This window comes from Delphinapterus leucas, chromosome 1 (assembly GCF_059928025.1).
Source record: "Delphinapterus leucas isolate spDelLeu-1000000601 "Yukka" chromosome 1, BTC_Dleu_Yukka2, whole genome shotgun sequence".
Taxonomy (NCBI): Eukaryota; Metazoa; Chordata; class Mammalia; order Artiodactyla; family Monodontidae; genus Delphinapterus; species Delphinapterus leucas.
The window spans coordinates 32,136,111-32,152,893 of record NC_143129.1 but is presented as its reverse complement, the minus strand read 5'-3'; the positions used below and the strand labels follow the sequence as shown (position 1 = coordinate 32,152,893).

The 16,783-nt window shown below is 40.1% G+C and overlaps 2 protein-coding genes across 2 annotated transcripts in view; one reads left to right on the top strand and one right to left on the bottom strand.

Moving 5' to 3' along the window:
• LOC149750441 (uncharacterized) overlaps window positions 1–2,747 on the bottom strand; it is a 35,147-nt gene extending 32,400 nt beyond the window's left edge. The window contains exon 1 of the mRNA XM_089899201.1: window positions 2,726–2,747. Coding sequence (XP_089755327.1) covers window positions 2,726–2,747 — 22 coding nt within the window. The remainder of the gene's footprint in view (window positions 1–2,725) is intronic.
• DRC8 (dynein regulatory complex subunit 8) overlaps window positions 1–16,783 on the top strand; it is a 133,911-nt gene that overhangs the window by 32,178 nt on the left and 84,950 nt on the right. The gene's annotated exons all lie outside the window — the stretch shown is intronic.

Genomic DNA, 16,783 nt, shown 5'->3' with positions numbered 1-16,783 from the left:
TTCCTTCTGCTAACTTTGGGTTTTTGTTGTTGTTGTTCTTTCTCTAATTACTTTAGGTGTAGGGTTAGGTTGTTTATTTTCAGATTTTTCTTGTTTCTTGAAGTAGGATTGTATTGCTATAAACTTCCCTCTTAAAACTGCTTTTGCTGCATGCCATAGGTTTTGGGTCATCGTGTTTTCATTGTCATTTGTTACTAGGTATTTTTTGATTTCCTCTTTGATTGCTTAAGGGATTTCTTGGTTATTTAGTAATGTATTGTTTATCTGCCATGTGTTTGTATTTTTTACAGTTTATTTTTCTCCTGTAATTGATATCTAGTCTCAGAGCATTGTGGTGGGAAAAGATACTTGATATAATTTCAATTTTCTTGAATTTACCAAGGCTTCATTTCTGACCCAAGATCTATGCTGGAGAATGAGCACTTGAGAAGAAAGTGTATTCTGTTGATTTTGGATGGAATGGCCTATAAATATCAATTAAGTCCATTCAGTTTTATGTGTCATTTAAAGCTTGTATTTCCTTATTTACGTTCATGTTGGATAATCTGTCCATTGGTGAAAGTGGGGTGTTAAAATCCCCTACTATTATTGTGTTAATATTGGTTTCCTCCTTTATGGCTGTTAGCATTTGCCTTATATATTGGGTTCATAAATATTTACAATTGTTATATCTTCTTGAATTGATCCCTTGATCATTATGTAGTGTTCTTCTTTGCCTATTGTAATAGTCTTTATTTTAAAGTCTCTTTTGTCTGATATGAGTAGTGCTACTCCAACTTTTTTTTTTAAATAAATAAATTTATTTATTTATTTATTTTGGCTGCCTTGGTTCTTTGTTGCTGCGTGTGGGCTTTTTCTAGTTGCAGCTAGCGGGGGCTGCTCTTCATTGCAGTGCTTAGGCTTCTCATTGCAGTGGCTTCTCTTGTTGCGGAGCACGGGCTCTAGGTGCACTGGCTCAGTAGTTGTGGCACATGGGCTCTAGAACACAGGCTCAGTAGTTGTGGCGCACGAGCTTAGTTGCTCTGCGGCATGTGGGATCATCCCGGCCCAGGGCTCGAACCCGTGTCCCCTGCATTTGTAGGTGGATTCTTAACCACTGCGCCACCAGGGAAGCCCTCTAGCTTTCTTTTGATTTCCATTTGCATTGAATATCTCTTTTCATCCTCTCACTTTCAGGCTCTATGTGTCCCTAGGTATGAAGTGGGTATCTTGTAGACAGCATATATATGGGTCCTGTTTTTGTATCCATTCAGCCAGTCTGTGTCTTTTGGTTGGAACATTTAATCCATTTACATTTAAGGTAATTATTGATATGTATGGTCCTAGTACCATATTCTTAATTGTTTTGGGTTTGTTATTGTAGATCTTTTCCTTTTCTTGTGTTTCCTGCCTAGAGAAGTTCCTTTAGCATTTGTTGTAAAGCTGGTTTGGTGGTGCTGAATTCCCTTAACTTTGCTTGTCTGTAAAGGTTTTATTTTCTCCTTCAAATCTGAATGAGATCCTTGCTGGGTAGAGTAATCTTGGTTGTAGATTTTTGCCTTTCATCACTATAAATATGTCCTGCCACTCCCTTCTGGCTTGCAGAGTTTCTGCTGGAAGAGCAGCTGTTAATGTTATGGAGATTCCCTTGTATATTATTTGTTGCTTTTCCCTTGCTGCTTTTAATATTTTTTCTTTATATTTAATTTTTGATAGTTTGATTAATATGTGTCTTGCCATGTTTCTCCTTGGATTTATCCTGTATGGGACTCTCTGTGCTTCCTGGATTTGACTATTTCCTTTCCCATATTAGGGAAGTTTTCAACTATAATTTCTTCAAATATTTTTTCAGACCCTTTCTTTTTCTCTTCTTCTGGGACCCCTATAATTCGAATGTTGTTGTGTTTAATGTTGTCCCAGAAGTCTCTGAGACTGTCCTCGATACTTTTCATTCTTTTTTCTTTATCCTGCTCTGTGGTAGCTATTTCCACTATTTTATCTTCCAGTCACTTATCCATTCTTCTGCCGCAGTTATTCTGCTATTGATTCCTTTGAGAGTATTTTTAATTTCATTTATTGTGCTGTTCATCATTGTCTGTTTGCTCTTTAGTTCTAGGTTCTTGTTAAACATTTCTTGTATTTTCTCCATCCTGTTTCTGAGATTTTGGATCATCTTTACTATCATTACTCTGAATTCTTTTTTAGGTAGACTGCCTATTTTCTCTTCATTTGTTTGGTCTGCTGGGTTTTCACCTTGCTCTGTCATCTGCTACATATTTCTCTGTCTTCTCATTTTTCTTAACTTACTGTGTTTGTGTTTAACCTACTGTCTCCTTCTTGCAGGCTGCAGGTTTTCAGGTCCCGATATTTTTGGCGTCTGCCCGCAGTGGGTGAGGTTGGTTCAGTGATTTGTGTAGGCTTCCTTGTGGAGAGGACTGGTGCCTGTGCTCTGGTGCATGGGGCTGGATCTTGTCCTTCTGGTGGGCAGGGCCATGTGTGGTGGTGTGTTTTGGGGAGTCTATGAACTTAGTATAACTTTAGGCAGCCTCTGTGCTATTGGGTGGGGCTGGTTTCCTGTCTTGCTAGTTGTTTGGCATAGGGCATCCAGCACTGGAGCTTGCTGGGCATTGGGTGGAGCTGGGTCTTAGTGTTGAGATGGAAATCTCTGGAAGAGCTCTCGCTGATTGATATTACGTGGGTCCGGGAGGTCTCTGGTAGTCCAGTGTCCTCGAATCAGCTCTCCCACCTTGGAGGCTCAGGGCCGACATTCAGCCAGAGGACCAACACCCTGCCAGCCACATGGATCGAAAGAAAAGGAAGGAAAATTTTAAAAAGTGAACAGACAGAACCCTAGGACAAATGGTAAAAGCAAACCTAGACAGACAAAATCACAGAAAGAAACATACACATACTCACTCACAAAAAGAGAAAAAAGGAAAAGAAAATTAAAAAAAAAAAAAAGGAATAGAGCAACCAAACCAATAAACAAATCCACTAGTGATAACAAGCACTAAAAACTAAACTAAGGTAAACATAAAACCAAAACCAAATCAGGCACAGAAAGCAAACCCAAAGTCTACAGTTGCTCCCAAAGTACACTGCCTCAATTTTTGGAACATTCGTTGTCTATTCAGGTATTCCACAGATGCAGGGTTTATCATGTTGATTGTGGGAATTTAATCCACTGCTCCTGAGGCTGCATGGAGAAATTTCCCTTTCTCTTCTTTGCTTGCACAGCTCCTGGGGTTCAGCTTTGGTTTTGGCCCTGCCTCTGTGTGTAGGCTGCCCTGAGGTGTCTGTTCCCCGCCCAGACAGGAGAGGTTAAAGCAGCATCTGATTAGGGCCGTCTTGCTCACTCAGGCTGGGGAGAGGGAGGGGTAACGTAGTCATAATTGGAATGCAGGGCAATCCTGCGGCAGCAGAGGCCAGCATGACATTGCAACAGCCTGAGGTGCGCTGTGTGTTCTCCCAGGGAAGCTGTCCTTGGATCACGTGACCCTGGCAGAGGTGTGCTGCGCAGGCTCCCGGCGGGGTGTGGGTCACCTGCGCTTGCACACAGGATTCCCTCCCAGAGGTGCAGGTCCCGTCCCTATTCTTTTGTCCCTGTTTTTTCTTTTTTCTTTTGCCCTACCCTGGTACGTGGGTATTTTCTTGCCTTTTGGGAGGTCTGAGGTCTTCTGCCAGCTCCCAGTAGGTGTTCTGTAGGAGTTGTCCCACATGTAGATGTATTTCTGATGTATTTGTGGGGAGGAAGGTGATCTCCATATCTTAGTCCTCTGCCATCTTGAAGCAGATTCTCATTGTTTTAATTTTTTTCTACTATTTATTTATTTATTTTTATTGAAGTAGAGTTGATTTACTTCAATAAAATAAAATGTTGTGCCAATCTCTGCTGTACAGCAAAGTGACTCAGTTATACACATAGAGGCATTCTTTTTTTAATATTTTCCATTTATGCCTTATCACAGGATATTGAATATAGTTCCTTGTGCTATACATTAGGACCTTGTTGTTAATCCATTCTAAATGTAATAGTTCGCATCCACCAACCCCAAACTCCCAGTCCACCCCCTCCCTTCCCCCCTCCCCTTTGGCAACTACAAGTCTGTTCTCTATGTGAGTCTGTTTCTGTTTTGTAGATAGGTTCATTTGTGCCATATTTTAGATTCTACATATAAGTGATAACGTGGCATTTGTCTTTCTGTTTCTGACTTACTTCACTTAGCATGATAATCTCTAGTTGTATCCATGCTGCTGCAAGTGGCATTATTTCATTCTTTTTTATGGCTGAGTAGTATTCCATTGTATATATGTACCACATCTTTTTTATCCAGTCATCTTTCAATGGACATTTAGATTGTTTCCATGCTTTGGCTGTTGTTAACAGTGCTGCTATGAACATAAAGGTGCATGTATCCTTTTGAATTATAGTTTTGTCCAGGTATATTCCCAGGAGTGGGATTGTTGGATCATACGGTAATTCTATTTTAGTTTTCTGAGGAACCTCCATACTGTTTTCCATAGTGGCTGTTCCAACTTACGTTCCCTAAGGACTCCACAGAAAAACTACTAGATCTAATAAATGAATTCAGCAAAGTAGCAGCATACAAGATTAACATTCAGAAATCTGTTGCATTCCTTTACACTAACAATGAAGTATTAGAAAAAGAATGTAAAACAACAATACCTTTTAAAATTGCACCAAAAAAAAAAACCACCTAGGAATTAACCTGACTCAGAAGGTGAAAGACTTATATGCTGAGAACTATAAAACATTAATAAAGAAAATAAAAGAGCATTCAAAGAAATGGAAAGATATCCCATGCTCTTGAATTAATACTGTTAAAATGGCAGTACTGTCATTGTTATAATTTTTAACTCTCTGATGACACATGGTATTGAGCATCTTTTCATATATATGTACATATGTATATGTAGAGAGAGAGAGAGGAAGAGAGAGAGAGATGAAAATGCCCATTTTTGCCCATTTTGGGTTAGTTTTTTCTTGTTTAATTAATAAAATAAATTTAGTGGACATTTTTCTGTTTGGTATTAGTCTTCCTGATTATTATTCTGGGTACATTATTGAGAGCTTGTTTACTGTGAGCCAACTTCAATACTTATCTCTTTATATACATTATTATACTTAATATTCATTACCACTCTATGAGGTATTTTTCTCACTTTATAGATAAAGAAATAGGCTAGTAGAAGGCAGGGCCTGTTTGATCAAATATATAGTTACTAATAGGCAGGGCTTATGCTGTTACGTGCTATTTTAAACTTTTATATTAATGCTCCAAATTTTTAGAAAATCATGTAAATAAACATCTTGACATTTATTTAAAATCAGGAAATGAGTATCCCTAAGAAAACTATGTTTTTTTGGTCACTCTGGTTTTCATAGTGCAGAAAGTAAAGAAAGCTGTTAAAATTGACCAATTAATTCAAGAAAAAAATCAGCTGAATTTTATAGAAGGCGTTTTACATTTTGTGACTGTGTGTTTTAAACCACACCAAAAAACAGAGATAGGAATAGCTGATGGGAACTGAAAACTGCAATTAGCTTTCTTCTAAACCATAAGGTGCAGTTGATAGACATCTTTTTATAGATATGCCTGTGATTGCACACTGTTTTTAGGCTTGAAAAGTTTTTCATCAAGGAAAACCTTTCCTTAAAATTTGTAAAAGCTGTTTACAATAAAATAGCAAACTATGAAAAGATAGAAACCTATCCAGCTCATTTTAAAGCTAAGTTGGACCATATTTTCCTTAAAATGTAGACCACAGCAGCAGTGGAGCACAATTTAGTATATGTTTAGTGAGTAAAATTTTTTAACACTACTTCCAAGATAATTTTTCAAACCTTAAATTCTTTATAAAATTTAGATAATGACAAACCCAGATGCGAGAAGGAAGGGAAAGTAAAACTAATCAGATATAGCAAAATTTGTGAAGCAACTAGGATTACAGAAATAAAGGAATGAATTCAACATAGTCCCAGTATTAGTTAATTACTGCTGTGCAACCAATTACTTCCCCAAACTACCAGCTTAAAACAACTCACACAATTTCCAGATGTAGCTTTACTGGGGGGTTCTGGCTCAGAGTGTCTCACAGATCTGGGGCTCACTTACATGGCTTTTGGCAGGAGGCCTCAGTTCCTAACTGGTTGTTGGCCAGAGGCCTCAGTTTCTTGATGCATGGGAGTCTTCTTAGGCCATCTGAGTGTCCTTATAACCTGGCATCTGCCTTCCCTCAGAGTGAGTCATCCAAGAGACAGATAGAAAGACAGATCAAGACAGAAGCCACAATAGCTTGTATAACCTAACCTCTGAAATGACGTACCATTATTTTTGCCATATTCTATTGGTGACATCACTGGAATAATGGTGGAGACAGCTACACAATGGTGTGACTGCCAAAACGCGGGGATAATTGGGAACCATCTTGGAAACTACCATAGTCTTCCCTCTGGTCCCCAATGATTCACATTCTTCCCGCATATAGAATATTTTTACAAGACCCACCAAAGCCTCATCCCATTACAGCATTAGGTAAAAGTCCAAAATGTCATATCTAAATCAAGCCCAGGTGTGGATGAGGTTCTACAGTACAGCTCTTCAAGTATAATTTCTGTCCATCCGTAGACTTATGAACTAAAGAAACAAGTTATTTGCCGCTTACCACCTGACATGAAATGGTGGAATGGGTAAAGGATAACCTCCATAGACACTTCTCTTTAAAAAAGGTGAAAATAGAAGGCACATAGGAGTTACTGGTCCATAAAATCCAGCAGGGAAAATTTTGGAAGGTTCTTGATTAGGACCTGGCCCTATTGACCAGAAATGATTCTAGGTGGCTTTTAGCTCAGCCCTCTGGGCTCTTGGTTATATTCTCTTGTCATCCTTAATTTTATGAGAGGTGGTAAATGTTTTCAGCTAGTCAGTTTTCTAAACCTGTTTCCTGTCAATAGAATTTTTGGGAGTTAAAGACTTTTTTCATTTTGTAGTATCTTTATCCCCTTTCATTCCAAGATGGAGGTGTTTCTGCAAATATAATTCTCTTAAAATATTCATGGGCCGCCTGTGAATCTTATTTTCCATTAGATAAAAGTCACATACACAAATTTGAGATAAGCCATTTTTTACAAAATGTATTTATTTATTTATTTATTTATTTATGGCTGTGTTGGCTCTTCGTTGCTGTGCGTGGGCTTTCTCTAGTTGTGGTGAGCAGGGGCTACTCTTCGTTGCAGTGCACGGGCTTCTCATTGCTGTGGCTTCTCTTGTTGCGGAGCATGGGCTCTAGGCTCATGGGCTTCAGTAGCTGTGGCATGCGGGCTTCAGTAGTTGTGGCTCGTGGACTCTAGAGCGCAGGCTCAGTAATTGTGGCACACGGACTTAGTTGCTCTGTGGCATGTGGGATCTTCCCGGACCAGGGATCGAACCCGTGTCCCCTGCATTGGCAGGCAGATTCTTAACCACTGCGCCACCAGGGAAGCCCAGAGATAAGCCATTTTTTACCTTGAGCTTCTGCTGAGAGACATTAAGCTTCTTTCGAAACACTATTGATTGATTGAAAGGGCCTGTGACACCCTCAGACTCTTTAGAGGTTGTTTTGCTAGTTCGAATGGTGCCCTGAGGTCAAATATTTGATCATTCTGAGGTCTTAACAAAGGATTTTACAGCCACATAGTTTGTTTTATGTTTAGACTGTGTTTTCCTGGCAGTGCTCCAAATTTGAGCTTTGCCCAGAAGCCATTTCTTATCTTCGGGGGTGGAGGGGAGAGTGGGAGGGAGGGAGAGAGGGAGAGGGAGAGTGGGAGAGAAAGAGAGAGAAAAAAAGAGAAAGAGAGAGAGAGAGAGAGAGGGAGGGAGAGAGAGACTACAATAAAAGCCTAATAATGGAAGTGACATACTGTTATTTCTGCTATGTTCTATTGGTTACACAATCAACGCTGGTATAATGTGAAAGGGGACTATACATATGAGTGAAAATCAGGAGGCAGGAATCATTGGGAGCCATCTGGATGTTGTTTACCATGTTCCTACCTTTAAGAATTTCATAGTGTAGTGAGTGTTTATTAGTGCCTACAGGTTCTAAGCACTGTGTTAGACAGCCACATGTTCATTTGGTATTTACAGTGCTGAAAGGAACTGCTACCCCCTATTAAAGCTTAAAGAGATCAAGTAAGTTGTTCAAGAACTCAATAGAGAACATAGATTTTGAACCTAAGTTTGGGAAAAAAACTTGGGAGCCTAGGCTTTAGATAAAAGAGTAGATAAATAGCCCATAGGATTATTGTCTTTGTATTTAAATATGAATTTTCTTCAGTATACTTATGTTCAGCAGTTGATATTTGACTTTCGTTTCATATGTGGACATCTCTGATCAATTATCCTTTTTTGTATTCCCTTCTCTATATAGCTCTGACCTTATCCTTCTGACTTCTTCTCACCACGTTCCATGGAGTCCTTTGAAGCCTCAGACTTATTCTTTTTTTTCTGCCTTTTTACTTTTATTATTATTTTTTATTGGAGTATAGTTGTTCCACAGTGTTGTATCAGTTTCTGCTGTACAGTGAAGTGAATCAGCTATATGGATAAATACATTCCCTCCCATTTGGACCTCCCTCTCACCCCCCTCCATCCCACCCATCTAGGTCATCACAGAGCACCAAGCTGAGCTCCCTATGCTATACAGCAGGCTTTTTGGAGCCTCAGACTTATTCTAAAGTAAATAAACATCTTTCACATCTCTTACTTAAATTAACCCTGGCTTTTTTTTTTTTTTTCTGGAATACCACTTCTTTGGGGGCCATCTTGAGTAAGGGCTGTTCATTCCCCTGTGTCTTTTTGTCTTCAAGTAGTAAGTTGAATCAGCCCACTTCCAGTTCCAATTATTCTCATTTATTGTTGTATAAAAATTCTCCTTCCTTTGAAATTTGTTCCACCTTATTCATCTTCTCTCTTTGCCACTGTCATTTATCAATTTCCCTCTAGTTTACTCTTTGTTGATCAAAGCCTTTGGCACTCTTTATCAGTTTTCTCTCCATTCCAAATTCTACCATCATTCTGGATAACTTCTGTGCCAAGGTTCATTCATCTAACACACTAGTTTCATAATTTCTTGTTATTTTCAACTTCAGTGACCTTCTACCCTTTTCAACACCCTATTTTCATGGCTAAACCCTGTGAGACGCTTTGAAATCTTTACTGTTTCATTATATTGGCCAGCTACAATCTCCTAGATTTCCAGTGGTGTTCTGCTTCCTTACATATAAAATACCTGCTGTTGAATCTTATCAAGACCTCTAGTTTTCTTGATTCTTCTCTCCCCTTCCCTCCTCTCAGTTTATTAATCAAACAAAACTGATTCTGGCTAATGTAAGTAGAAAAGGAATTTATTAGAAGATAGTAAAGAGTTCACAAAATCAACAGGAAAGCTGGGAAACCAGCTTGGACAAAAGGGCAAGGACCAAGGAGCCTATACCACAGCTAAAGTCATGCTGTGAGGACAATCTGGTTAATGTGCCACTGCCCCGGACCACTGGTACTAAATTCTTGCTGTTATTGCTTCTGCCATTCCCATAAACAATTTAAAAATTATCTCTACATTTTTGTATTACTTCCTTAAGATTCAAAAATCCTACACAAGAACATCTGATTGGCTGAGCCTAGATCCACGTGCCTGTTCCTTTGTCACCAGAAGACTAGGAGAGGGAAGATCTATCCTTTTTGACATACTTAGTGAGAGAGAGAACATTGTATTCTGCTAATACTATATACAAAGGGATTCTCTCCAAGCAGGAAGAATTTTTGCATTCCGGGTGTGAAAAAAAATGAAGAAGAGGAAATGGAGAGGAAGAAGGGAGAAAAAAAGATGGAGAAGGGGGAAGGGGAAGGAGGAGGAGGAAAAGGAGGAGATGGCAGCATCCACAACGTCTGCTTTAGCCTAATACTGGCTTGGGGATTGGGGAAGTCTGCATTTAAGCCATCTGATCCAACTTCAGCCTCTTTATTCTCAGTAGATGATCTTGCTTGTATTAAAAAATGGTAGCCATCAGACCTGAACTCTCTTAACTTGTTGCCTCTACCTATAAACACACTTTCATCAGCACTCTCCTTTCCCACCTTCCTTTAGTTATCCTAATAGAAGAGCTGTTCCTACTCTTGTTCAAGGCTAATTTTCTCATTTGTATTCATGATCTCATCATGAATGAGGTACTCCAGGACCTTCCTTCATTAATTAAGCCTTCCTCCCCTTTAGTTAAGATTATTTATTAATACCTCTTTTATACCAGACATTGTTGAATGCCAGAAGATATAAAGATGAATTTGATATAGCTTTGAAGGACTTAGTATTTAGTGGGGGAAAGACAGGCACAAACAGTTGATTGCAGTGCAATGATTTAATCACAATTGTTTGTGTAGTTTGTTTACTACTAATTTTCTATTAGAGTATGAGCATGTTTGTTTTGTTCTACACTGTGTCTTCAGCATCTAGTACATAGTAGGACTCAATGAATGAAGAGAAGGAAGTAAGTACAGGATGCCATGGAATCACTGAGGATGTGTTCTTGGCTCAACATAGAGAATGAAGGAAGGAAGATTTGGGGTGTGTCATAGAGGCTTGGTGGAGGAGATTGCAGGAGCAGCATATTAAAGGTTTAGAAGTCAGCAGAAAAGAAAATGAGGGGAGAGTACCAGGCAGAGAGAGGAGTATGAACAAAGGTAGGAAATGGGGAGTAAGTGGATGGTTTGAGCACTTAGGTGTTAAACAGAATTATTAACAGTTAACATCTATTACATGCATACTTAGCATATGCTTACATACATATTCTAAGTATTTACAGTATTCTGTGGATAGAGTATTACTTCCATTTTATTTATTTTTATTTTTAAAATAAAATTTTATTTATTTATTTATTTATTTATGGCTGCGTTGGGTCTTTGTTGCTGCATGTGGGCTTCCTCTAGTTGCAGCAGGAGGGAGCTACTCTTCGTTGCAGTGCTCAGGCTTCTTACTGCAGTGGCTTCTCTTGTTGCAGAGCACGGGCTCTAGGCACACTGGCTTAAGTAGTTGTGGCGCACAGGCTTAGTTGCTCCGGGGCATGTGGGATCTTTCCAGACCAGGGCTCAAACCCGTGTCCCCTGCATTGGCAGGCAGCTTCTTAATCAGTGCGCCACCAGGAAGTCCCTACTTCCATTTTAGAAAAGAAAAATATCTTCTGTCCTTAGGGACACTAAATAAGTTACCCAAGGGCATTTAGCCAATAAAGAGTAGAGCAAGGCTTTGCTTTGGGGTCTTTCTGGATGCAAAGTCTGATGTCCTTTATAATTACTATGTTATATTAACCAAACTTGGCTGCTCATCAGAATCCCTTCAGGTACTTTGTAAAAATACGGATTCCTGGCCCTATCCAGGATACTGAATCAGAATTTCCAGGCCAGAGCTTATAGCTACATATTTGCAGTAAGCTTTTAGGTGTATGTTCTCATATAATTGGCGTGGTACTGCTTTTCTCACCCTTGAGAATCACTGCATATGACGTTAAGAGCAAGACAGGAATAGCTCACTAGATCAGACAGATTTTCCTATGTATTGCTAAGGATCTTTGACTTTATCTTGTAGGTGATGGGGAGATTCTGAAGGGTCTTAAGCTGGAAGTGTTGTAATCAGATATGCAAATTATGCACACCACCACTTTAACCATATGAAGGATGAAGTTGAAAGTATGAGATTGCAGGCAATAAGAACCTATATCTTCAGATTTCTGTCTTTACTGGTTTCTTCCTTTTTTGCCCACAAGCATTCTCAAATCTCTAAATATTTTCTTCTCTTAGTCCTGCCAACCTTTCAGTTGTGTGTGTTTCCTCTTTATCCTTGCTAAAATTGTAAAAGAAACAGCTATACTTAATGCCAGCTTTCAATCAGTTTAAGAAATATCACTTCTCATTTTCTCCATTTACTGCCTCACCCTTAACAATCCAGCTTTCACCCCATTACCCTATGTCTTCTCCAAGGTCATCTTTCATTCAGTATTCATTGAATGTTATTTGGAAGTATGATCCTTTCTCAGATTTGATTTGAAAAAAATACCTGGGATCCAAGAAAGGGATCTAAAGGAGTAGAGAGGGAGGAGACCTTCAAGATGGCAGAAGAGTAAGACGTGGAGATCACCTTCCTCCCCACAAATACATCAGAAATACATCTACATGTGGAACAACTCCTACAGAACACCTACTGAATGCTGGCAGAAGACCTCAGACCAACCAAAAGGCAAGAAACTCCCCATTTACCTGGGTAGGGCAAAAGAAAAAAGAAAAAACAGAGACAAAAGAATAGGGAGGGGACCTGCACCTCTGGGAGGGAGCTATGGAGGAAAAGTTTCCACACACTAGGAAGCCCCTTTGCGGGCAGAGACTGCGGGTGGCAGACGGGGGGAGCTTCGGAGCGATGGAGGAGAGTGCAGCAACAGGGGTGCAGAGGGCAAAGTGGAGAGATTCCTGCACAGAGGATCGGTGCTGACCAGCACTCACCAGTCCGAGAGGCTAGTCTGCTCACCCGCTGGGGCGGGTGGGTGCTGGGTGCTGAGGCTTGAGCTTCGGAGGTCAGATCCCAGGGAGGGGACTGGGGTTGGCTGTGTGAACACAGCCTGAAGGGGGGCTAGTGCACCACAGCTAGCCAGGAGGGAGTCCGGGAAAAAGTCTGGAACTGCCTAAGAGGCAGGAGACCATTATTTCGGGGTGCGCGATGAGAGGGGATTCAGAGCACCGCCTAAACGAGCTCCGGAGACGGGCGCGAGCTGCGGCTATCAGCGCGGACACCAGAGATGGGCATGAAATGCTAGGGCTTCTGCTGCAGCCACCAAGAAGCCTTTGTGCAAGCACACGTCACTATCCACACCTCCCCTCCTGGGAACCTGTGCAGCCTGCCACTGCCAGGGTCCTGTGATCCAGGGACAACTTCGCCGGGAGAACACACGGTGTGCCTCAGGCTGTTGCAACGTAATGCTGGCCTCTGCCGCCGCAGACTTGCCCCACTTTCTGTACCCCTCCCTCCCCCGCGGCCGGAGTGAACCAGAGCCCCCTAATCAGCTGCTCCTTTAACCCCGTCCTGTCTGGGCGGGAACAGACACCCTCAGGTGACCTACAAGCAGAGGCGGGGCCAAATCCAATGCTGAACCCCAGGAGCTGTGCAGACAAAGAAGAGGAAGGGAGATCTCTCCCAACAGCCTCAGGAGCAGCAGATTAAATCTTCACAGTCCACTTGATGTACCCTGCAACTGTGGAATACCTGAATAGACAATGAATCACCCCAAAATTGAGACGGTGGACTTTGGGAGCAACTGTAGACTTGGGGTTTGCTTTCTGCATGTAATTGGTTCCTGGTTTTATGTTTATCTTAGTTTAGTATTTAGAGTTTATTATCATGGTCAGATTTGTTTATTGATTTGGTTGCTCTCTTCCTTTTATATATATATATATATATATATTCTTTTTTTTTCCTTTTTCTCTTTTTGTGAGTGTGTATGTGTATGTTTCTTTGTGTGATTTTGTCTGTATAGCTTTGCTTTTACCATTTGTCTTAGGGTTCTGACTGTTTTTTTAAGTATAGTTTTTTTTTTTGGTACACGGACCTCTCACTGTTGTGATCTTTCCTGTTACGGAGCACAGGCTCCAGACGCGCAGGCTCAGCAGCCATGGCTCACAGGCCCAGCCACTCCGCGGCATGTGGGTTCTTCCCAGACTGGGGCATGAACCTGTGTCCCCTGCATCGGCAGGCGGACTCTCAACCACTGCACCACCAGAGAAGCCCTTAAGTATAGTTTTTAGTGCTTGTTATCATTGGTGGATTTGTTTTTTGGTTTGGTTGCTGTCTTCCTTCTTTCTTTTTTTTAATTTTTCTATTATTAATACTTAAAAAAAAATTTTATTTTAATAATTTTATTTTATTTTATTTTCTCCCTCCCTCCCTCCCTCCCTCCCTTGCTTCCTTTCTCCCTTTTCTTCTGAGCCGTGTGGCTGATAGGGTCTTGGTGTTCAGGCCAGGTGTCAGGCCTGTGCCTCTGAGGTGAGAGAGCCAAGTTCAGGACACTGGTCCACCAGAGACCTCTTGGCTCCACATAATATCAAATGGCGAAACCTTTCCCAGAGATCTCCATCTCAACGCTAAGACCCAGCTCCACTCAACGACCAGCAAGCTACAGTGCTGGACACCCTATGCCAAACAACTAGCAAGACAGGAACACAACCCCACCCATTAGCAGAGAGGCTGCCTAAAATCATAATAAAGTCACAGACACCCCAAAGCACACCACTAGATGTGGTCCTGCCCACCAGAAAGACAAGATCCAGCCTCATCCATCAGAACACAGGAACTAGTCCCCTCCACCAGGAAGCCTATACAACCCACAAAAACCAACCTTAGCTCCTGGGGGCAGACACCAAAAACAAAGGGAACTGTGCACCTGCACCCTGTGTAAAGGAGACCCCAAACACAGTAAGTTAAGCAAAATGAGAAGACAGAGAAACACACACCAGATGAAGGAGCAAGGTAAAAACCCACCAGACCAAACAATGAAGAGGAAATAGGCAGTCTACCTGAAGCAGAATTCAGAGTAATGACAGTGAAGATGATCCAAAATCTTGGAAATAGAATGGAGAAAATACAAGAAACGTTTAACAAGGACCTAGAAGAACTAAAGAGCAAACAAACAATGATGAACAACACAATAAATGAAATTAAAAATTCTTTAGAAGGAATCAATAGCAGAATAAATGAGGTAGAAGAATGGATAAGTGATCTGGAAGATAAAATAGTAGAAATAACCTCAGAGCAGAATAAAGAAAAAAAGAATGAAAAGAATTGAGGACAGTCTCAGAAACTTCTGGGACAACATTAAATGCACCAACTTTTGAATTATACCGGTCCCAGAAGAAGAAAAGAAAAAGAAAGGGACTGAGAAAATATTTGAAGAGATTATGGTTGAAAACTTCCCTAATACGGGAAAGGAAATAGTTAATCAAGTCCAGAAAGTGCAGAGTCCCATACAGGATAAATCCAAGGAGAAACAAGCCAAAACACATATTAATCAAACTATCAAAACTTAAACATGAAGAGAAAATATTAAAAGCAGCAAGGGAAAAACAACAAATAACATACAAGGGAATCCCCATAAGGTTAGCAGCTGATCGTTCAGCAGAAACTCTGCAAGCCAGAAGCGGGTGGCAGGACATATTTAAAGTGATGAAAGGGAAAAGCCTACAACCAAGATTACTCTACCCAGCTAGGATCTAATTCAGATTCGACAGAAAAATTAAAACTTTTACAGACAAGCAAAAGCTAAGAGAATTCAGCACCACAAAACCAGCTTTACAACAAATGCTAAAGGAATTTCTCTAGGCAGGAAACACAAGAGAAGGAAAAGACCTACAATAGCAAACCCCAAACAATTAAGAAAATGGTAATAGGAACATACATATCGATAATTACCTTAAATGTAAATGGATTAAATGCTCCCACCAAAAGACAGCAACTGGCTGAATGGATACAAAAACAAGACCTGTATATATGCTATCTACAGGAGACCCACTTCAGACCTAGGCACACATACCGACTGAAAGTGAGGGGATGGAAAAAGATATTCCATGCAAATGGAAATCAAAAGAAAGCTGGGGTAGCAATTCTCATATCTGACAAAATAGACTTTAAAATAAAGACTGTTACAGGAGACAAAGAAGGACACTACATAATGATCAAGGGATCAATCGAAGAAGAAGATATAACAATTGTAAATATTTATGCACCCAACATAGGAGCACCTGAATACATAAGGCAAATGCTAACAGCCATAAAAGGGGAAATCGACAGTAACACAATCATAGTAGGTGACTTTAACATCTTGCTTTCACCAATGGACAGATAATCCAAAATGAAAATAAATAAGGAAACACAAGCTTTAAATGATACATTAAACAAGATGGACTTAATTGATATTTATAGGACATTCCATCCAAAAATGACAGAATACACTTTATTCTCAAGAGCCCATGGAACATTCCCCAGGATAGATCATATCTTGGGTCACAAATGAAGCCTTGGTAAATTTAAGAAAATTGATATCATATCAAGTATCTTTTCTGACCACTATGAGACCAGATATCAATTACAGGAAAAAAATCTGTAAAAAATACAAACACATGGAGGCTATATGCCTCCATGGCAATATACTACTTAATATACTACTTAATAACCAAGAGATCACTGAAGAAATCAAAGAGGAAAACAAAAAATACATAGAATCAAATGACAGTGAAAACATGATGACCCAAAACCTATGGGATGCAGCAAAAGCAGTTCTAAGAGGGAAGTTTATAACAATATACTCCTACCTCAAGAAACAAGAAACATCTCAAATAAACAACCTAACCTTACACCTAAAGCAATTAGAGAAAGAAGAACAAACAAAAAACAAAATTAGCAGAAGGAAAGAAATCATAAAGATCAGATCAGAAATAAATGAAATAGAAATGAAGGAAACGATAGCAAAGATCAATAATACTAAAAGGTGGTTCTTTGAGAGGATAAACAAAATTGATAAACCATTAGGCAAACTCATCAAGAAAAAAAGGGAGAAGACTCGAATCAACAGAATTAGAAATGAAAAAGGAGAAGTAACAACTGACACTGCATAAAAGAAAGGATCATGAGAGAATACTACAAGCAACTATATGCCAATAAAATGGACAACCTGGAAGAAATGGACAAATTCTTAGAAAAGCACAACCTTCCAAGA